The sequence below is a fragment of the Rattus norvegicus genome, chromosome 3 (genome assembly GCF_021556685.1).
Source record: "Rattus norvegicus strain SHRSP/BbbUtx chromosome 3, alternate assembly SHRSP_T2T, whole genome shotgun sequence".
Taxonomy (NCBI): Eukaryota; Metazoa; Chordata; class Mammalia; order Rodentia; family Muridae; genus Rattus; species Rattus norvegicus.
Genome location: NC_141536.1, coordinates 138,790,873 through 138,814,843, shown reverse-complemented (window position 1 = coordinate 138,814,843; position 23,971 = coordinate 138,790,873). Strand labels below are relative to the sequence as shown.

Here is a 23,971-nt window from a genome sequence, read left to right as displayed (position 1 = left end):
AAAAAATAAACAGTTGTCCTTACATTTTAAAAAATGAAAAAAAGGGGTTGGGGATTTAGCTTAGTGGTAGAGTGCTTGCCTAGCAAGCACAAGGCCCTGGGTTCGGTCCCCAGCTCCGAAAAAAAAGAAAAGAAAAAAAAATGAAAAAAAAAACAACAAAAAAAACTCACAGTCTTACCTACAGCAGCAAGATTCCTGTAGGTCTCCAGCATCACATCTTTGTAGAGACTCTTCTGGGAAGGATCCAGCAAAGCCCACTCTTCCTGAGTGAAGTTCACATGCACATCATCATAGGTCACAACACCCTGAAATATTCCATACATGTGTACATGAGAAGGCATGATACTGACAATATTGTAAATCTATACTTCATTGAGAATATTCATGTAATTCTGGTGCTTCCTCCAGTTAATTCCTGAAACAAATGTTCTTATGTAATCCCACATTCATTTTAGAAAGAAACTCAGTAATGAATGAGGTTCACCTCTGCCATTTCTGTACCCTCTGAATAGGATAAAGAGTTAGAAGAGAAATGGAAGCTAACAGCCGTAAGGACCGACAAGCAAACAGATCAACAGTACTGAGCACACATCAGATAAATTGTATGAAGAATTACTAACTATAAAATGATGAACAGATTGGGTGTATTATTCATGCCTTTAATCCCAGCAGTCAAAAGACAGACACAAGTGTATATCTCTTTGAGGTGGATGCCAGCCTGGTCTATGCAATGAGTTTCAGGACAGCAAGAGATACATATTAAGACCCTGATTGCTCTGCAATAATCAATCATTCAAAAAGACAAAAATGGTTTAAATAAAAAAAAAACCTTAGAGCTCTTTACTGGAGTTCAGGTAAAGAATTGTATATCCATTCCGTTGGGTATTCATAATCCAAACAACTGAAGAGTGCCAGTTTAAACTGTAACATTAATAAGATCTTACTAAAAGGGAACGCATGATTAAACAGTTATAAATGGACAGATGAAAATAACAGCAGTATAAATGTTGACCATGAATAGCAACATAGACCAGGAGAGGGGGCTCACTAGATCTATGGCCAATCTTGCAAATAACTAGGGTTAATTGCCAGTATTTACATGGAGGCTCACAATTACCCATTATCCCAAGTTCAAGAGTTCTGAGGTCATATTCTGAATACTGTCCAAACGAGGCACATATGATGTACTTATTCATGCATAGAGGGAAAATACTCATATTTATTCAAAAATTCAAAACAAAAACAGGTAGTAATAATGTCAAAACTTGCAAGCCAATGGAACACCTAGGTAGATTTAATGCCATAAATAAATGACATCCTGAGAAATTTAATATATTGTCTGCTAAATTTTAAAATTCCAAGTGTACATGAAGGTCAGCACCATAGCATATGCTTCCCTGTACAAAAACCTACATTCCAGGTCCATCAGTAAATAATATAAAAACAAAACAAGCCAGTCATTTGGGGCCACATCTATTCCTAGCACTCTGGAGTCAGAGTTATATGGGTTATTAAATTCAAGGCCTACCTGGTCTATATAACTACTTTCAGGACAGCCAAGGTTACATAGAGATACTTTGTCTTCAATATCAAAAACAAAAATGAGGGCTGGAGAAATGGCTCAGTGGTTAAGAGCACTGACTGCTCTTCCAGAGGTCCTGAGTTCAATTCCCAGCAACCACATGGTTGCTCACAACCATCTGTCATGGGATCCAATGCCCTCTTCTAGTGTGTCTGAAGACAGTGACAATGTACCCTCATACACAAAATAAATAAATCTTTAAAAACAAAAACAAAAATTAAAAATATAAATATATGCTAGCAAAGCAGCTTAGCATTGAATAGCAAGTGCTTCTACTATTTCTTATGTGACACAGGGATAGTGTTTTTAATGGTGAGGACGTGACAGCAGGAGGAAGCTAACTCATTAGTTTCAACCACAACAGAGTAGACACAAAGAAAAGGAAATGGTATGAGTAGATGAATACTTAAATCCCATCCCCATTTTGTAATCGAGAAAGGTTCTTCTACAAAACCTTCTATAAGCTCCTCAAAAGAAGCCATAAAGGAGAGACAAGTGTTCAAAGACATCCTATGTAGGAGCTTTTTGGATTCAGTCAACACTATTGTGACTCTGGTCACTATAGGCTCATGGTCATCCTTTCATGAAAATATATGTCGTCTAATTTCAATGATCTTAATGGTCTGCAGCAGTCCCTACACTGTTTGAATGTCCAAAGATTTCTTTTACCCTCTCGGCAATCTCTCCACTGCCACGTACTGTGATATAAGATAACATTTTTGTGTCTTTCCAGTATACGGAGGCACAGAATGCCCATTCCTATTTCAATAGTGAGAAATGTGTACATGGGAACAAGGCAAGAAACCCAAGAGGGCAAACAGGAAATTCTGTAGCTCTGTCTCAGACACTTGGGGCTTCAGGTTCAAAGTGCTTACCTGGCTCTGTCCCTGCAACTTCTCATTATCTCTCAGTTCTAGTTCTTTCACTCCCTATGTGCATCTCTCCATGGCAGACTCTCATACCACAGGTATCTCAACATCGTGTGGTCTCAAAATGCAACTCAGGCATCATCCAATGAACTCTCACAGAGTCCTTACTGGGGCTCTGACTCTTCTGCCAAAAACAGATGGCTGAAGTAGTGTTGGACTGAAACCAGAGAAGAAGAATCCATGACCATAATTTTGTGTCTTCCCTGTTTCCAGAAATAGCACAATATGGGTGAGTCTGTTAAGTTTGGCTTCTAAATTGGATGGAGCCTGCCACATGTGGACCATAGTTAGAGCACGTTTTATACAAAGTTCCTTCCTGGGACTAGAAATCATTTTGCCTACTCCTTCCATTAATTAAAAACTTAGCAGAAGGGAGTCTTACTCTCAGGTCACTCTCTTAGGCTTCCAATACAGAGCAAGGGCTTTCTCTTTAATGGTGATAGTGTCCTTGAAAATTCCTGCCTGTTTCAGCACTGACTGCATCTGAAGCTATCTAGTGTTCTTTTTCTCTACAAACCACAGACTTTGCATTTCCTTCTACATCACTTGTTTCTTTTTTTTCTCTTTGTGCGACAGGTAAATACCATTCAACAGACTCGATATTCTAACTAAACTAAGAATCAGTCCCTTATCTTTGAACTCTGCCTTACTCAATTTTGCAGGGCATGGGCAGAATAAGGAACATTTGGGACCAAAATATCACCTATGACCTCTAGCTAAAATTTTCATGACATCGCTTTCCCCCTGAAATCCTATGACCTCAACTTCCTGTGCCTGTATTAGTCTACAGTGTGGTCTGTCAGGTCCCACAAGAACAGCAGATGAAGATCCGTGTGCAGCTTTCTGTGCCTTTGCCATCCCAGTCCTTATGCTTTCCACATTCCTCCAAAAGAGAGCATTCCCAGGCTCTGTCCAGAATTGAAATCAATTATTGTGTACCATTTTTTTGTTCTAACTTGCTTCTCAGGTAATGAACCTTGATGCTTCTGTCTGTCAAATCACAGTCCATCATTTTAAGAGTTTAAGACAGAAACTGAAGCTAGAAAATACAGGCCCAACTATGGGGAAACATTGTTTCCTGGCTTGCTCTCTTGTTTGGTCACTATCTCAAGCTTGGCTAGTCTCTTATCCAACCCAGACACACTTGCTTTAGGGATATTGCCACCTCAGTGGAAGTGGCTTTGAACTACCTCTCACAGACACACCAACCAGCCATTCTGATTGGGCACACCCTCATTTGAGGGAACAGATGCTCTGAAATGTTGAGAACTGAAGCTGATTATGACACACAGATATATGTGTAATACATGAGAAATACATGATAATACATGAGAAGGTTTTAATAACCCTAAACCAATGTGTCACCAATACCAATCACTTTAGCAAAGCCCCAAACATTGATAATTAGAACAACTGGAAATCATAGGTTGCCAATAAATGCACAGAGGTGAGTCTTTAGAGGATCAAGAGGAGACAACTAAAAAAACTGATTCTCCACAGACCACAGGCCATCCAACAAAACTTCATAACATAATATATTAAATTTTCAGAGGACAAAATAGTTGACAACACTGATTAAAGTACAGACAAAGACAGACCAATAAATATGTGACAGACCTTCAAATAAGAAATATGGGATTATGGTCAAAATCAAAATCAAAGAAGTCACTGACCGGAATTCATCCTGTGGGCTCTACTCTCCTTTGCCAAAAATATAAAATGGATCAGGAGGCTGTTCCAATTGGAGAGATATGCCTAAAGCATGCAAACGTTTCAACATTGGAGAAAATAATATTGCCTACTAAAAAGTATCTCCTTTTTCATGATAAAGAAAAGGATGCCTGTTAGGATCACTTAGAAATCATTTTGTTTTCTACGATTAATGACTGCATACAAATCCACACCAGTGGGAGGAAATGCAAACTTTTAAAAACCAAGTGCAAGAAAGAAGACATTTCAAAAACAGTACTCTAAAATAGATTCTTTTGCAGTAACTGCTTTATAAGTCATAAGCACATTTGAAAACATATCTATTCCCATTTTTATGTTTATGTTTGGTTTGTGTGTGAGAATGAATATCTTCCATGTAAGTACAGGTGACACACAGGGGAAGAGGATGTCAGAGCCCCTGGATATGGAGGAGCAGGAGCATCTGAACTTGGGTTGGATGTTTGTATATGAACTCAGGTCAACCCCAAAAGAGTAGATACTCTCTATTCTGCCCAGCCCACATAGTGCTTTTTATCCAATAAGCAAATAATCCTTCACAGACGAACAACATGAAAACCTAAGTAAATAAATGATTCCTGGGAACCTGGTGCCTCCTTATTAAAATGTTAGTTACCGGACCAGGTAGAATGCCACCAGACCTTCCCAACTTTCTGTTGTCCAAATAATCCAGGTTGCCCCTGGTGCAGCAGCTTCCTCTCCTCTATCCAGGCCTCCTGGAGATTCAATAGACCATTCCCACCTTCCCTTTTCTTCATGCCCCATCTCTGCGAGTGAGCCCCCAAGTATCAGTAGACACCCCCTGCTCAACCACAGGCCATTCCCGTCAGAAGACAAGGTAGTCTGTCCAAAGACCTACCCTAGTATCTGTTACCCCACACGCAATTCTCACAGTTGCCCTTAGCACTGCAACACAATTCTCAGAGGATGATTCCTCCTCTGCGTTCACACTTCCTGTGAAGATCACAGACCATCCACAACTGCCTTTCTTTTCCCACCTCAACTGTATCCCTGCCCTGACATGGGCACACATCTCTTCTCAACCACATGCCACTCTTGCCAGAAAACCAGGCAGGCTGTCCACAGAACTAACACACTACCTAGTACCTTGGATGCAGTTTTCAGTTTCCCCTGTACTGGACCAGAACATAAGAGGCAATTTCCCCTCTCTTCTGTCAAATGTCCTATGGATCACTAAGATCATCTTTCACTTGATTCCTCCTCCCCCAACCTTCAAAATCAGCAAACATGAGTCCTTGAACACCCCCTGCAAAAAAGACCAGAACAGTAAATGAGACAACACACTCTCTGAAAATACAGAGAACAAGCAGAAATCCGGGAAAAAACATCCACCCTAAGAACATATCCAGAAATCAGCACCTATAATCACATCAAACCTAGATGCCTAGACACCAAGCTTAGGAACCTAGTAACAACCAGAAAAATATGTCACCAAAGGAACAAAACTATCCTCCCACAGCAAGTCCTGCATATTCCAACATAGGTGAAAGTCCAAAAAAAAAAAAAAAAAAAAAAAAAAGACCTTAAAACAAATTACGTGAAGAGATAGACATCCTTAAAAAGGAATGGATAAATCTCTTTCTAAAATCAAAACACAATCAAACAACTGGAAAAAAAAACCAAATTCCATATATAAAGGGAAGAAAAATAAAGCAAACAATTGAAGAAAACAACTGTTCATGACTTAAAAATGAAAATAAAGGAAGCACAAACTGAGGGAATCCTGGCAAGGAAACTTTTGAACTGCAAAGAGGAACTTCAGAGGCAAGGTTCACCCATGGAACAGAGATAGAGGAGAGAATCTCAGGCATTGAAGGTACAATAGAAGGAATGGATACACAGGACAGAAAGAGTTCCATCTAAGAATTCATACGTTTATAACATGATCATTGATTCCAAAGCTGTGTCATGAGAAAACTCAGAATTCACAATAGGATTATTAAGAAATAGTACACACACTGGCACAGTGTGACTTCTGTTCTTACAATAAAGACACAATAATCAAGAAGATTTGTGAAAGTGATGGGATGGAGTTTTCATCAAAATACCTAAGGAAACTACACTATCAATAGTTCGAACTTGACCTATGTTACCTATGACAGTATGTATATACAAATTAAATAAACACAGACTTCATGACTCCTATACACATAACTCAAAGTATTCCCTAAACTGTTACATTTTTCACCTTCCAGCTTCTGTTTATTGATCTGTCTTCCAAAGGCTCAATGCTCTACAGCTTTCTCTGTAAATGGAGGTGATCAGAAAGGTGGGCTATGACCCTGCAACCACTCATGACCCCTTGTAGTTTCATGCAGACACAGCCCTTCTGAAGCCCACACAAAATAATGCTGAAGAACAATTTACTGTTTGCTTCATGCCACGGATTATGTCACAAGATGTGCAATTTGTCCAATCCACCTACCCACCACCACGCACACCTGAGAAATGCCTGCGTCTCAGAAACTCCTTTTGTACCCTGACTTGAATTTCCATGAATCATGCCATTGTGACTGGAAGTAAGGGAAAAGTAAAAGATTCTAATCAAATATGGCTGAAGGATTATCCCTATCACCTCCCTTCTCCCAATTACTAAACCACTTATAAAACTTCTCAGACAGAACTGAGTGTGGAACGCGAGGGTCAGTACTTACGGAAACCGGACCTTCAGTTCCCCAGTGTCTCCCTACTGTGCAGCAAGCACACTGCCTTGGGGTACACCTGGATAGTGATATCATGAGCACCCCAGCTTTGCACTGCCAGTGTTCACCTTAACCTCCCCGTCCCAGGAAATCCACACTCAGGGAGGGCCACAGGACAAGACCCTCTGCTCAGATCACCGCGCTGACCAACGGAACCACAGTCTGACTCACAATCCGTCTCAGTCACAGCAGATCAGACGCTGAGGGCTCAGCAGTCTCGCTCCTCCTGGACTGGGGACACCAGTCTCAACTAATCTGGAACCTTGGCAGCTCCCACACAATAAACATGGCACGGCTTCCAGTCCTCCTCACAGCGTGCTACACCTGCATCTGAGGAGAATCCTGTAAAAGATCTGCACACTACCTTCCACTGGTGATCCTGATTGCTAAGCCTGCCAATGTCCCTCATAAGCTTGGAAAACCCAGCTGGACCTCATGACGGTAGCAACTCCTCTCCTGAGGGATCAGAGAGCAAATGCCTCAAACAGCTGAAGCCTTCCTAAGTCTGCCTTTCCAGCCTAGGTGCAGACAGAGCCCTAGTCTGGGAAGATTGTATTTAATGGAATTTTCTAGTCTCTTAGAGCACTTCTTCTCCTCTTCCAAGACACTGGGTCCTCTGTTTGCATATTCCATTACACACACAATGTCCAACCCAGCCATCTCTACTTCATAGTTAGGAAGTCCTGAAGCCTAACTTCAGTCAAATTTGAGTAGTAATAATAATTAAAGCAAAACATGGTCGTGGATTTTAAAGCAAGAAGCAGTTAATGGGAGGTAAATGAAAAAAAGAAGAAAGAAAAGAAATAAAAAAAGGAAAGACATGCTTCTAGGTATCACAGAGGACAATGTTTAGACAGGCTTACAGGAGGGTCAAGCCAATGTCAGAGACAGCAAGACCAGCTAACACTAGAGACAACCAGATGGTGAGAGGCAAACACAGGAACCTAAGCAACAGAAACCAAGGCTACTTAGCATCCTCAGCGCCCAATTCTCCCACCAAAGCAAATATTGGATATCCCAAAACACCGGAAAGGCAAGATTTGGATTTAAAATCATATCTCCCGATGATGATAGAGGCCTTTAAGAAGGACATAAATAACTCCTTAAAGAAATACAGGACAACACAGGTAAACAAGTAGAAGCCCTTTACACAAAAATCCCTTAAAGAATTATAGGAAAACACAACTAAACAGGTGAAGGAATTGAACAAAACCATCCAGGATCTAAAAATGGAAATAGAAATGATAAAGAAATCACAAAGGAAGACAACCCTGGAGATAGAAAACCTATGAAAGAGATCAGGAGTCATGGATGCAAGCATCAGCAACAGAATACAAGAGATAGAAGAGAGACTCTCAGGAGCAGAAGATACCAGAGAAAACACTGACACAACTGTCAAAGATACTGTAAAACACAAAAAGCTCCTAATCCAAAACATCCAGGAAATCCAGGATACAATGAGAAGACCAAAGCTAAGGATAAAAGGTATAGAGGAGAGCAAAGATTCCCAACTTAAAGGGCCAGTAAATATCTTCAACAAAAGTACAGAAGAGTGGAGTTGGGGATTTAGCTCAGTGGTAGAGCGCTTGCCTAGCAAGTGCAAGGCCCTGGGTTTGGTCCCCAGCTCCGAAAAAAAGAAGGAAAAGAAAAAAAAAAAAAAAAACAGCTATAGTGTACTCACATACATAAAAAGTACAAAAGAAAACTTCCCTAACCTAAAGAAAGAGATGCACATAAACATACAAGAAGCCTACACAACTCCAAATACATTGCACCAGAAAAGAAATTTCTCCTGTCACATAACAGTCAAAACACCAAATGCAAAAAAAAAAAAAAAAATTAAAAAAAAAATTTTAAAAGTCAGAAAGTATATTAAAAGCAATAAGGGAAAAAGGTCAAGTAACATATAAAGACAGACCTATCATCAGACTTCTCACCAGAGACCATGAAAGCCAGAAGATCCTGGACAGATGTCATACAGACCCTAAGAGAACACAAAAACAGCCCAAGCTACTGTATCCAGCAAAACTCTCAATTAACATAGATGGAGAAACCAAGATATTCCATGACAAAAACCAAATTTATACAATATCTTTCCACAAATCCAGTTCTACAAAGGATAATAGATGGAAAACTCCAACACAAGGAGAAAAACTACATTTTACAAAAAGCAAGAAAGTAATCTTCCTGCAACAAACCCAAAAGAAGAGAGACCCACAAACATAATCCTACCTCTAACAACAAAAATAACAGGAAACAACAATCACTATTCCTTAATATCTCTTAACATCAATGGACTCAATTCCCCAATAAAAAGACATAGACTAACAGACCGGATACATAAAGAGGACCCAGCATTTTGCTGCATTCAGGAAATAAACCTCACTGAAAAAGGCAGACACTACCTCAGAGAAAAAGGCTGGAAAACAATTTTCTAAGCAAACAGTCCCAAGGAACAAGCTGGGGTAGCAATTCTAATATCTAATAACATCAAATTTCAACCAAAAGTTGAAAATCAAAAAAGATAAGGAAGGACACTTCATATTCATCAAAGGAAGAACCCACCAAGATAAACTCTCAATCCTGAATATCTATGCTCCAAATGCAACATTCATAAAAGAAACCGTATTAAACCTCAAAGCACACATTGTACCTCACACAATAAGAGTGGGAGATTTCCACGCCCCACTCTCATTGATGGACAGATCAGGGAAACAGAAATTAAACAGAGACAAAGAAAAACTATGAGAAGTTATGAACCAAATGGATTTAACTGATATCTACACAACATTTCATCCTAAAACAAAAGAATATATACCTTCTTCTCAGCACCTCATGGTACCTTCTCCAAAACTGACCATATAATCAGTCACAAAACAAGCCTCAACAGATACAAAAAGACTGAAATAATCCCATGCATCCTATCAGATCACCACGGATTTAGGCTGGTCTTCAATAACAACAAAAACAACAGAAAGCCCACATACACATGGAAGTTGAACTACGCTCTACTCAATGATAACTTGGTCAAGAAAGAAATAAAGAAGAAGTAAAGACTTTATAGAATTCAATGAAAATGAAGGCACAACACACCCAAACTTATGGGACACAATGAAAGCAGTGCTAAGAGGAAAACTGATAGCTCTGAGTGCCTCCAAAAAGAAACTTCAGAGAGCATGCACTAGCAGCTTCACAGCACACCTAAAAGCTCTAGGACAAAAAGAAGCAAATAAACCCAAGAGGAGGAGACAGCAAGAAATAAACTCAGTGCTGAAATCAACCAAGCAGAAACAAAGAATCAACAAAACCAGGAGCTGGTTCTTTGAGAAAATCAACAAGATAGATAAACCCTAAGCCAGACTAACCAGAGGGCACAGAGAGAGGATCCAAATTAACAAAATTAGAAATGAAAAGGGAGACAAAACAACTGAATACTAGGAAATTCAAAAAAGTCATCAGATCCTACTACAAAAGCTGGAAAATCTGGACGAAATGGACAATTTTTTAAACAGATACCAGGTATCAAAGTTAAATCAGGATCAAATAAACCATCTTAACAGTCCTATGACTCCTTAAGAAATAGAAGTAATTATTAAAAGTCTCGCAACCAGAAAAAGCCCAGGACCAGATGGGTTTAGTGGAAATTCTATCAGACTTTCATAGAAGACCTCATACCAATACTATCCAAACTATTCCACAAAATAAAAACAGATGGAGCGCTACCCAATTCCTTCTATAAAGCTACAATTGTGCTTATACCTAAACCACATAAAAACCCCACAAAGAAAGAGAACTTCAGACCAATATCCCTTATGAATATGGACACCAAAATACTCAATAAAATTCTTGCAAACCAAATCCAAGAACACATCAAAATGATCATCCATCATGATCAAGTAGGCTTCATCCCAGGGATGCAAGAATGGTTTAATATATGGAAATCCATCAAGGTGATCCACTGTGTAAACAAGCTCAAGGAAAATACCACATGATCATCTCATTAGATGCTGAAAAAGCATTTGGCAAAATTCAACACCTCTTCATGATAAAAGTCCTGTAAAGATCAGAAATTCAAGGCCCATACCTAAACACAGTAAAAGCAATTTACAGCAAACCAGTAGCCAACATCAAACAAAATAGAGAGAAACTTGAAGCACTCCCACTAAAATCAGGGACTAGACAAGGCTGCCTACCCTCTCCCTACCTACCAATATTAGCCTAGCTAGAGCAATCAAACAACGAAAGGAGGTCAATCAAACAGATACAAATTGGAAAGAAAGAAGTCAAAATATCACTAGTGCAGATGATAGTACACTTAAGTGACCCCAAAAGTTCCACCAGAGAACTACTAAGCCTTATAAACAACTTCAGCAAAGGGGCTGAACATAAGATTAACTCAAACAAATCAGTAGCCTTCCTCTACTCAAAGAACAAATAGTCTGGGAAAGGCATTTGGGAAACGACACCCTTCACAATAAACACAAATAACATAAAATACCTCGGTGTGACTCTAACCAGGCAAGTGAAACATCTGTATGGCAAGAACTTCAAGCCTCTGAAGAAAGAAAATGAAGGAGATCTCAGAAGATGGAAAGATCTCCCATGCTCATGGATTGGCAGGATTAATATTGTAAAAATGGCTATCTTGCTGAAAGCAATCTACAGATTCAATGCAATCCCCATCAAAATTCCAACTCAATTCTTCATAGAGTTAGAAAGAGCAATTTGCAAATTCATTTGGAATAACAAAAAAAAAAAGGATAGATAAATCTATCTTCATCAATAAAAAAACTTCTGGGGGAATAGCCATCCCTCACATCCTGTTGTATTACAGAACAATAGTGATAAAAACTGTATGGTATTGGTACAGAGACAGGCAGACAGATCAGTGGAATAAAATTTTAAGACCCACAAATGAACCCACACAGCTATGTTCACTCAATCTTTGACAAAGGAACTAAAACCATCCAATGGAAAAAAGCATTTTCAACAAATGGTACTGGGTTCAACTGGAGGTAAGCATGTAGAGGAATGCAAATTGATCCATTCTTATGGCCCTGTACAAAGCTCAAGTCCAAATGCATCAAGGACCTACACATAAAACCAGATACACTCAAACTAATCGAAGAAAAAGCAGGAAGCCTCGAACATGTGGGCAAATTTCCTGAACAGAACACCAATGGCTTACGCTCTAAGATCAAGAATTGACAAATGGAACCTCATAAAATTGCAAAGCTTCTGTAAGGTAAAGGACAGGTCACTAGGACAAAATGGCAATCAACAGATCGGGAAATGATCTTTACCAAACCTACATCTGATAGAGGGATAATATCCAATATATACAAGAAAATCAAGAAGGTAAAGTCCACAGAATCAAATAACCCTATTAAAAATGGGGTACAGAGCTGTGACATTCTCCATACATAAAGATCTTGCTTGATCAGGCCAGTCCTCAGCACAACAGTGTTTTTCCTTTTCAAAGACTTGTCACCCAGTGTAGTCTTGCCCATGTGGCAAAACTATGCTTTTCTCAAGAAGAAAACTGGTCCTTTAAGGAACTCCAGGCCTTAATGTTGTCTGTGACCCTATATTGTCACCTTGAGCCACTTGTTAGAGTTCTGTTCTTTGATTGGACCTTGTTCGTGATTGTAAACCAGAGTTGTCTCCTTAGTTATGGTTTGTAGACAAATGTTTGGGCGATCCTGGGAAAGAAACGCATGTATTCTAACATTCTACTCTCTAATAGGCCTGGTTAGCATACCGTGTATCTGTGGGGAGTTTTAGAGACAGTCCTCCCTCAGTTACATTCTACTTGGTGTCACTATAAGTTTTGATAAATCCTTTACATGATCAATTTTACTCTTCTACACCACAGCTAAATATCTGAGTGCTACATATTCAACACACGAGATGCCTTTTGCAGCTTCCACAGAATTAACTCCAAATGGATCTTACACCTACATATTAAAGAGCTAAATGCTAAGGCCAGAACTTACTGAAGATACCAGAGAAACTAGGGCTCTCCGAGTCTGGCATCTTGCTAAGGATGTTTCTACATAGAAGCCCTTTCCCCAAATGCTTTGTGCAGATAAAGCCATCCTAGTGTAGTTATTCAGAGGCCACTTCGGGTCCGTGGAGAGAATAGGACCACAGGGAACTCAGAAGTCGCTGCTTCTGTCTAGCTGCTGTTTACCACCGAGCCCCCGGGATGACCCACCACACCAGGTCCCTCTGCTCAGCCGCTTGCTCCATCCCTTCGTGGAAGATGGCCCTGCACGTACCATGTCGGGACTTCTGAGCTTGCCGGAGCTCTCCTCACAGCACCCAGCAGCAGCAGACAGAACACGTCAAACGGAAATACTCCTGACTGTTCGGCTTCAGAGGGAAACTTGCAAGAAAGCTCCCGACGGGAACTCGCTGGAATGCTCCCGGAAAAGCCCGCCTTCTCCTCTGATTGGTAGGGCCGCGTAGATGTGCTGATTGGCTAATGAGTCTTGAGTGACATAAGCACCACCCTTAAGGTTAGAGTGTGCTGAAGGGACAAAAGTGGAGGAGTAATTCTAGGCACAGGCTTCCAGTCAGAGGCTAGACGTTTTGCAGATCTCCAGAGCTTTGCATTTTAGTACAACTTGCGTCTGTTTTCCCACCCAAGTCCGGGGAGGATCCACAACTCCAGCTTCTGGATGCTCAGCTTCTGGATGCACTGCTCTTTCCTTTCTGAGAAGTGACGCTGTGCTACCTTGTTGCAACTTTGGAGCTGGCCTGAGCTCCAATTACAGCACTCAGTAGGCACTTCCCCTTCTTCCTTCTACAATCAAGGTACATAACTGGCATAGCCAGTGCAGTTATCAGTCTGTCCCACAAGTGGAAAGGTGCCCAGAATATTAACAATTAAAGAGAGATATTAGGAAACGAGACTTTTGTTTTGTGTTTTCTTCGGGGTTCAGACGTGACAAACCCTGGAGCACTGTTGTTAACCAGCATATCTTCCTCAGTGGGTTGGTAAAGCAAACAAAGAACAACAAAACCCACAGCTGCATTAGTAAAGATTCTCTAGATATACAGAACCGACAGACTCCATCTCTCTATCATGTTGGAAACAGATTTATTAGAACGCCTCAAGAGCCGTGTCATTCTACTAGGCCAACAGTGGCTGTCTACATGTGGAAAGTTGGAGAATCCAGTAATGGTTTAGCCCATGTGACTGCATGCCTCAGCTGGTCTTCAGTATACATCCGAATTCTGAAGAAAGAAATAAGCTCTAACACCAGTTTTGTTTGTTTTTTTAAAATGAACTAGCTAGCCAGAGGCAAGACAAACAAAGAGAAAGAGAGGTATCTATCATCTTCAGTGTCCTTTATATATGTAATCTGTGTCCCTGTTTAAAGATGGATCTTATCAACTCAGAAGATTCAGATTTTATAAGGATTTTTCTATTTCAAAAGCTTTGATTTATGAAAATCCCCCACAATAGCCAACTACTTAAGTTTCAGCTAATTGCAGATATATTTAAATTAACTACCAAGGATAGCCAGTACAACTATCTAGTCAGGAGAGCTAAGAATCTTTTTCCCCCCTGTGTCAGGCAAGGAGAGCACGGGAGCCATTTCCAAAACAATAATTTTCCTCTATAAAAGGAAGCATTGAGGCTTTACCAGGGAATATGGATACGCTCACACAGAGGTTTGCCTACTCCTCAGCATGCTAAGTTAAGTCTTCTTCTGAACTGGGTCACAAGGTAAAAGCAGAGATTTTTTTCTAAGGGCATGCTTAGCTCAAAGTGAGGCAGAAACATGTAAAATATTAAAACGATGGACAGGAATGCCTCTGGGATGTTCGTCTTGTACTACAAGGTCTTAGCTGAAGATCAAGATGACACTGTGAAGGTAGATTGCTCAGGAGCCAATGCTACCTGCTAATCATTACCTGTGATCTAACCAATCAATGTATCGATGTCACAATTCTCACATATAGAAAGAAAAAAAAAAAAAACACAGATGCCAAAGACTAAATTCGAATAGGTCTGGGTTCCTAAGAGAAGGGGTGTTTGAGAGCAGCAGGGAAACAAACAACAACTTGAAGTCAAATCATGGGTCGAAGCTGGTGGCTTAAGCTCTGCTGAGTTGGCTTTCCACATGAAATAGCTCTTCAGACTTCTAGCTAGTTCTCTCTGTCTCTCTCTGTCTCTCTCTGTCTCTCTCTGTCTCTGTCTCTTTCTGTGTCTCTCTTTTTCTGTCTTTGTCTCTGTCTGTCTCTCTGTCTCTCTGTCTCTCTGTCTCTCTGTCTCTCTGTCTCTCTGTCTCTCTCTCTCTCTCTCTCTCTCTCTCTCTTGTGTGTGTGTGCGAGCATGCATGCAGGGGTAGTTCTTCTCTGCTCTAGCTTTTTCTTGCTATTCGAAAAACTCTCTTGTTGAGATAGGTAGCTTTCTGCTTGAGAAAGCTCTCTCCCTGCTAGTTAAGAGTCCTAAGGCTGGAGAGATGGCTCAGTGGTTAAGAGCACTGACTGCTCTTCCAGAGGTCCTGAGTTCCAATCCCAGCAACCACATGGTGGCTTACAACCATCTGTAATGAGATCTGATGTGTCTGAAGACAGCTACAGTGTACTTGTATACATATAACAAATAATTCTAATTTTCTTTTTAAATTCTAAAAGTTCGCTGGATAGTTCACGGGTTTTCTATAAGAATTCTTGGATCTACTGGTCAATTGGATCTACTGGTCAAGCCAAAAAGAAAACTTCTAAAAGTAATTATTCGGTTATTAAAATCAGAAAGCAAATGATGATGATGATGATGATGATGATGATGATGACGACGACGACGATGACGATGATGAGATAAGGCCATAATGATGGCCTTATCTGGAATCAATGGGAGGAGAGGCCTTTGGTCCTTTGAAGGCTCAATACCCCAGTGTAGGGGAATGCAAGGGTAGTGAGGTGGGAGTGGGTAGGTGGGTGGGAGAGCACACTTGTGGAGGCAAGGGTGGGTTGGGATGGGAGGTTTTTGGAGGGGAAGCTGGGAAGAGGGATTATATTTGAAATGAAAATAAACAAAATAACAAAAAAAAATTTAAAAAAGAAATCCTGTAGCCAGATATGAAAACTGAATCCATCGAAGAGTCTCCCTGATACCTTGGTAACCCAATGATTCAGAAAGGAAAGAGAATTTCTTTTTTTTTCTATTGTACTTATGAACACTGATGTAAAAATACTCAATAAAACATTCACAAACACACCAAAAACATTGTCCACTACGTTCAAATAGGCTTCCTTCCAGGGATATAGGGATGATTCAGTATATGAAATCTATCCATGGAATCTACTATATAAACTGACTAAAACAAGTCATGTTATCATCTTATTAGATGCTGAAATAGCCTTTGTCAAAAATTAAACACCCTTTCATGTTTAAATGTTTAGGAAAACAAGGTGCATGCCTTAACATAATAAAAGCAATATAAAGCAAGCCAATAGCTAACATCAAATTAAGTGGAGTGAAACTAAAACAATTCCACTAAAAGCAGAGAGAAGAAAAGGATCTGTACTTTCTCCCTGTCTGTTCAACACAGTACTTGAAGTTCTAGGTAGAACAATTAGCACAAATAAAGGAGATCAAAGGGATTCAACTGGGAAAGGAAGGTTTCCAGAATCTTTACATAATCAACAGTATAAGGGGTTTGGGGATTTAGCTCAGTGGTAGAGCGCTTGCCTAGGAAGCGCAAGGCCCTGGGTTCGGTCCCCAGCTCCGAAAAAAAGAACCAAAAAAAAAAAAAAAAAAAACCAGTATAAGACTTGACCCAGCAAGACCCCTGATGCTGGTATCAACTATTATCATCGTTTGATATCTATTACTGTAATAATGACCATGATGAAAAGCACCTAAGGGAGGAGAGGGTTGATTTAACTTACATTTTCATATTACATGTCCCCCTATTGGGGACAGCATGGTAGGGACTAAAATAGAGAAGGAATCTGGAAGCAGAAGTGAAAGAGACACCTGGGAGAAATTCGTCTTTCATGCTAGGCATTCATAACTGGGACTCACAGAAGAACCTCTCTCACTGGTGCCAGTCATTGAAATTGGTGCCAGATAACAATGTATGTATACCCAACTATTTAGCTTTATGGTTCTCATGAGACGGTAGTTACAGCTAGTTGTGAGCTGACATGTGGATGAAGATAACTTATCCTGGGTCCTCTGGAGGAGAAGATAATGTTCTTATCCACTAGGTGATCTCTTAGTCCTCTCTAATGCACTTTCAATAATGTTAGAGGATAATGTATATAGGGGACAGCAGATAGGAGGACCATGGGACATCCTTTGGGGAAAGCTACAGACAGTCATGGAACTGGCCAGAAAAAAGCTTATGCATGCTTAAGGTGACAGAGCTGGAGGGGTGGGACTAACTAAACCCTCTGTAGTCCAGGTAATTTCCCCATTAGGTCAAGATGCTGTACATGGAGCTGCAAGATTTGGAGTTTGTGCTGATGGAATTAGGTCTTAGTTTGGCATGTTTACTCCTCACTGTACTCTGATCCCTTCCTAATGGAATAGGAATGTTTATTCTGAGGTATTGTATGTTAGAAACATGACAGGCTCACATATGGATACAGTAGAAAATGGTCAGATGAAAAGTAGTTGTCAGTGTAGAACACTGAACAAAAACATGTAGAGTTTGAATCAGAAGAGCTCCCATAGAATCCCCTGTTTGAAAACTTGTTTCACATTTGTTGGACCATTTACGAGGCATTAGAAATATGTTCTATTTGAAGGAGCCATGTTACAGGAGTGGGTTTTGAGGATTCCAAAGTCTCCCACCATCCCCTGTTTGTTCTCTAACTCCCTGCTGTAGTTTGGGATATAAGCTCTTAGCTGTTCTTGCTCCATTAAATTTACTCAGATGTCATCAACCCCAATCCTCTTAAACCATCAAGCTACTTTGATGCTTTCCTTTATCTATCTTTTTCACAGTCCACAAAGTGTCACTGGCCAACACCACAAATTGTTGTTGTTGTTGTTGTTGTTGTTGTTTTGAAGGTTATTTATGTTTTACATCTCTAGAAAAAGAATCCCAGGATTTTCCCTCCTGTATGTTTCCATCTTGTTTCTTCATTGTCCATGACAGCTGAGGTTAAGAATAAAATGAAACCAAACTGACAAGATGAGAGCAGATTGTTCTGACATTTTCCTAGGTTTTTGAGTTGCACATCTAATCTGGACCCAGCATTTGCCTCTTTTCTCATCACTGCTGATGCTCCTGAGAGCATTGGCCAAGACATTCATGCACACCATGGTGACAGCGCAGGAAGATTGTGTAATGCAACGCTTTTATTTACAAGTCACCATGATTATGCTGTTTTCAGAACAATAGAGTGTTAAGTAATACAGACATGCCCTGTGGGAGACCAGAAGGTTGAAAAGAGCTCCTTTTCCAACTACCCAAACCAGAGAGGAGTTTGCTATAACTTTGGCTCTAGTACAGATATCATAAGTGCCATGCCTTTTAGGGTAGGAGAGAATCCAAGATTTGCAAGTAAAATGCTATGAAGAGGCAACCATGTTGAGAACAATCTTTGGAAACTGTCCCTCCTGTATGTAGAAGTCTATCCTGCTAGCAATTAAGAGCCAAAGGCACAGAATTATATGCCTGTGTTTATTGTATATATTACATTTTACTGTATGTAGTGAATCAAGCTCACCTGTAATTGCTAATGAGATCCTGCCTCAAAAAAAAGACAATAAGGAAAAATTATATTCATGTTTTGTGTTTGTTTTTGACATGGGTCTTACTATGAAACTGTGTAGTCAGGTAAGGTCTCAAAATCATCACCTGAGTCTGTTTTCCGGGTGCTGTCATTAAGAATGTGTTGGGCAATCCTTATTTTTCAAAATGATAGATTGTACAAGTGGCATTGGCTAAACCACAAATGATTTTTTTTTCTTTTATGAACATTGAAGGCTATAATTGAATAGTGCTGTTCAAATTATACCTTGTACCTAGAAAATTTTCATAGGAGTTTACATTGTCAGATTGACAAAACCCTTACTGCCCATGCTGCTGTGAGCTTAATCAACACAAAGATGCATTTCTTCCTGTATCCTTAGAACCTTATACAATATACACATGCAGCGAATGCTTATTCAGTATTCCTGACTGATTGGTAGGCATCAGGAGATACAAAGGTATGCTTTATTGTGATTTTTGGGGGACATTGGTCTATGTACCACTTAGCTGCCATATTTCTAGGTTATTTAAATCAATTAAGGGAAGAAAAATTGACTTGAATTTGGAGTTTGAATGAGTCCAAGATTGTGCAAATAAATTCAAAATATAAATGGAGGCCAGAGTGAATTAGGAGTGACTCAGAATTCGAAGCTTTGAATGAGTTGTGGCATGTTCTGAGTGTTTAGGATTACAACAGAGGGCATCAGTAGGAACTTCCTTAGTGCTCCAGGAGGTAGAGGCAGGGTGATCAGAAGCTTGGAGTTATCTTTGTCTCTACATAGTGAGCTTGTGCCTACCCTGGGGTATTTGCGACCCATTTCTACAGAAATGAAATTATGTAGCCCAAGATAATGTCTTTAATTCATTCAACAAATAATTATTGACGACACTGTCTGTGTCGTCAATAATCTGATGCTGGGGTGTAGTTCTCCTTGTCTCAGCTATTTTAATGATAAGTTGGACAGATAACTTCCTTAGTAGCATAACTGAATTTGAACATGTGATTTCTCTCAGTATTAAAATAGTAATTGTTGAGAATACAATAATTTGGCTTAAATCATTTTAATTTATTTATGTTTTTCCTTATTCACTTTACATCCCACTTACTGCCCCCTCTTTAGATGTCTTTCAACTGAAGAACAGAAGGAGAAAATATGTGATGGAACACCATTCAGCTATGAAAGAACAAGGCATAATGTATTTTGTTGGCAAATGGATATATCTTGAGAATATTATCCTGAGTGAGGGAACCATGTACAGATTTACTTATAAGGGAATAATAGCTATAAAATACAGAATGCCCATGCTACACTTCATAGACCCAAGGAGGCTAGGCAGTAAAGAGGACACACGATAGGATGCTTGAGCCTTACTTGGAAGGTGGAGTGGAATGGTCATGGAAGGCAGATGGAGGGAGGGAACTGGATGGGAATGGGGATTGGGAGGGGAGTAAGGGTTTCAGGGTAGGGTGTGGGGAAGAACAGGGCTGGATGAGCATTAGAATGATTGGAAATCTGCATTACAAGTGATTTTAAGAGGCATTGTCCGAAGTCTCCAGGGATTCTTTTCCTGTTTTTCCTTTTCTTAGTGTGTGTGTGTGAAACACTGGATTTCCTCAGACTGACAGTGATCTTCCTGCCTCTGCCTTCTGTATCCTGAGATGAAGGTATACACTAACATGCCAGCCTTAAAATTTGAGATTTGTACTGCAACTTTCCTCTTCTTTTTCTTTTTAATTTTTCATTCATTATTTAATGTGTTTGGGTGTTTTGCCTCTTTTTTATGTCTCTGTATCTCATTCTTGCATGGTGAGAAGGGACATCTGGCTTCTCTCTCTCTCTTTCTCTCTCTCTTACGAAAACATGTTAATTTTATTTTTTTTGAAGTTAGACATTTGTCAGAGACAATCTTTGAAGTAAATAATAATGAAAAAGGTTTTAAGTCATAGCCACAATTTATGAGTATCTGTATATAAATTTTTAATTAACTTATGGCATAACACAGCTCTTCCAGCTTTATCTACTTTTTCACAGTATCTAAAGGGTTGTATTTGTGAACATTAAATACTGAGACACGTATATTCAGTTTAATTTATACAGAAACTGAAAATTCTATTATTAGTAATAGCATATGTTGACCTATATGATATTCACAGTAATAAATTCATACTGAATTCTGTTGCTACTGTTGCAAACTGGGGATGTGGATAGATTCTAGCCACTATATGTGTTCCTCGAGTGAATGCTGACTGCTCAGCCAAAGTGTTTTATTCTTGACAATTTTTCCTGTCTGACTCAGCCTAGGTCTGTTAAGGTTTGGTCTTGCTGTCTATTGTAATGCTAAGTATGAGCCCCCAAGACCTGGAGTCTGCACGTAGATTAGTGACCCTACCCCCAAGTTAATCCTGACTGGTAAATAACGATGTCAACAGCTGGTAGCTAGGCAGAAGAGACATAGGTAGGGTTCAGGTTTCTTGAGCTTAGGGTCCGAGGAGAACCACAAGGAGGAGAAGATAGATGGTAGAGGGGGAAGGTGTAGCTGCCTTGTGTTAGGTGAGACAAAGAAGTGAGGCTCTCGAGGTGTGGCCAATTAGAGTTGAAAGCAGCCCAGACGAAACATAGTACATAGTAAGTAATAAGTAATAATTTTGGGTTATTGATAGGAAAGTAGATTCTAATAGCTTATAGGTTGTGTGTGTCTTTTATCTGGGAATTAAAGGGTCAAAGCCGAGGTAGATACCCTGGGTTGGGATTAAAAAAATCAGACTCCTCTTCATTATTTATGAGTGGAATTCTCCTTCAGGTGGGAGAATTAGCCCCAGTGAAGAATGGATTCCTTAACTGTTTGTAGAAAACACTTGGGTCAGCCCAGAAACAAGACAATGAGTATGATATCTTCACGTGCTTATGTATACTTGTACATACATATACGTATATACATAATTAACAAGAAAAAGTGTAGGAGAGAAACTGAGGCGGATTGGAAGAATGGCAAGGTAGAGTAGAAGTGATGCAATTATATTTTAATTAAAAACGAATGAAAATAAAGTGTAAATAAAAAGGAAGGGCTAGACTCATGGCTCGGTGGTTAAGACCACTGAATGCTGTTCCAGAGTATCCAGGTTCCATTCTCAGCAATCCACATATCAGCTAACAATTTGCTGTATAACTCCATTCCCAGATGATCTGATGCAGTCTTCTGGCCTCTGCAGATACTGTACACAGACACGTGCAGGCAAACACATGTATACATATAATAAAAATACTATATAAAGAAGAATGAAATTATCTATAGTGATGTTACAGTTCTGAGACTAACAGTGGCCAGGGGATAGTTAAAAATTCTTCTTTCTGATCCTTCATGGAAACACCTGTGGTCTTTCTCTCAGGCAGTCTGCTCAGGGGGCAAAAGCAGCCTTGTTCTGAGGTTAGAAGAACTCAGCAAAGGTGTCCATCTAAGAATAGTGTGCACAGTGCAGATAGATGGCTTTTCCTTCAAGGTTTTTTTTTTTTTGTTTCTGTTCTCAGTCCTATATATATGTGAAAATATAATTGACATATCTGTTTCTGGAGTAACAGTATTATTGCCTCCTAAGCAACCTACCTTTACAATATCATTTACTTGATTTGCAGTTATGACTCAGAAGAGATTCTAAGCTTTTCTTGATGGTATGGGTCAGAAATGTTTCTCAGCTCTTTCTAAATTGGCTCTTGTGTGGCAAGTCTTGGTTGTCAACTTAAGTCTGTCTGAAATTATCTAAAATCTACACAGTTGGGTATACTTATGAGGATTTTTTTAAAATTACATCATGTGAAATGGGAAACACATGATGAATCTGATGCCTCTGAGGTGACAAGATCCATCTTTAATTTGGGAATATTGTTTGGCAGCCTATATAAAAAGCTGGATGAGCCTAGCTCTCTCTAGCAAGTTCGTTCCTTTAGTGGTATTAGAGTCCACTTCTTGGATTTCCTGTTTGTACTGAAGACTAGCTGAGAAATTTGGCCTAGAGGACTGAAAAACTACTGGATTCTTGTTTAAGTGAGGTACGACTTTTGGAGGTCAGACATGAATGCTTCTGAATTACAAATCTCTACAGAACTGGGACTAGTCTGTATCCGGGTGGAAGCCAAAGCAAGTAAAGACGGTGTTATGTCCAATCAGCACCCTGCCTTCTTAAAAAATCTACACTTGTCACTGAGGGCTCACCAGCCAACCAGGGCCTCCAATTAGACCCACCAGCCTATAAGGTTGGATACTCTTCCACCTCCAAGTTGTAGGCCTTCTACACCACTCATGTAGGTGTTTTTGCAGCACTGTGAAACTACTTACAGGAGCTATGGGTATACTACATTGAGCTCAGAAGACCTCACGTGGTAAGCTAAGACCTGCTTTCAATAGATAGAAAGCAACAGCCAGCTGAGCTGCTCAAGAAGGTATGGTGGATGCTCCACATTTCTGGGTGGAAACTGAAGGACAAACAGTATCCAGCTGGGCCAGGAGTCATCCTTGCAACTCCGTGGGTTAGGGCACTAGCGTGTGAATGACTTTGCCCAGCAAACAGAGCTCCATAGAGCATGGGGGATAGAGTCTGTGCCTTGACATAGCCTTCTCATTCACAATCCCCGTGCAATGAGCTTTGAATATAGCTCTGCAAAGCAGGTTGCCACACTCAGAGGTGAAATTTCTCTGGTATCTTCAAGAATTTCTGAATGTACATTCTATAATGAACTTTAGGATGTCTTTGGAGATATTTATAGAGACCCAGTCTGGACATTCCTGGGTAAACTTGGTGTGACCAATAAATGCAAAAAGTTTAGATGCATTACAAATAAATGCAGACAACCTGAAATATTTAGTCTGTATCCTCATTCTCTAAAAAGATCAAATTGTAGAAAAATACAATACTCTGGCATTTTTCTGTGTGGGGTACCCTTTATCCCACAATTTATATTCATGACAGGTCTGTGCACAGAAAACTATTGACACTTTGTTCTTAAGGCCGAGAGCTGGAAGAGATTCAAAAGGGTAAATATACACTGAGGGGAGCCTTTACTGACAGCTACCCTATTCATCTTTTAAGAAAACTGAAAATAACCTGAAAAATCTAGATCTTCTTTGCCTACTTCTGCAGAACATTCCCAGTGGAGTTCTTTGCTAGTATTTTTTCCCCTCATGGTTACTGTGGTGTTTTTAATAGGAATGGTCACCATAGTCTCATGTGTTTGAATGCTTGCCCCATAGAGTGGCATTATTAGGAAGATGGTTTTGTTGGAGTAGGTG

General features: G+C 39.9%; 1 protein-coding gene across 6 annotated transcripts in view; it reads right to left on the bottom strand.

The window, feature by feature from the left end:
• The window catches only part of Zfp442 (zinc finger protein 442), a 44,984-nt gene extending 31,592 nt beyond the window's left edge, over positions 1-13,392 (bottom strand). For all 6 annotated transcript variants that reach the window (XR_015683862.1, XR_015683863.1, XR_015683864.1 and 3 more), the window contains exons 1-2: positions 13,244-13,392; positions 179-305 (exon numbers count right to left, since the gene is read on the bottom strand). Coding sequence is in view for 2 of the 6 variants with exons in the window: in XM_087654988.1 (XP_087511114.1) it covers positions 179-305; positions 13,244-13,246 (130 nt within the window). In the remaining 4 variants the exon portion in view is untranslated. The remainder of the gene's footprint in view (positions 1-178; positions 306-13,243) is intronic.
• Between the last annotated feature and the right edge of the window lie 10,579 nt (positions 13,393-23,971).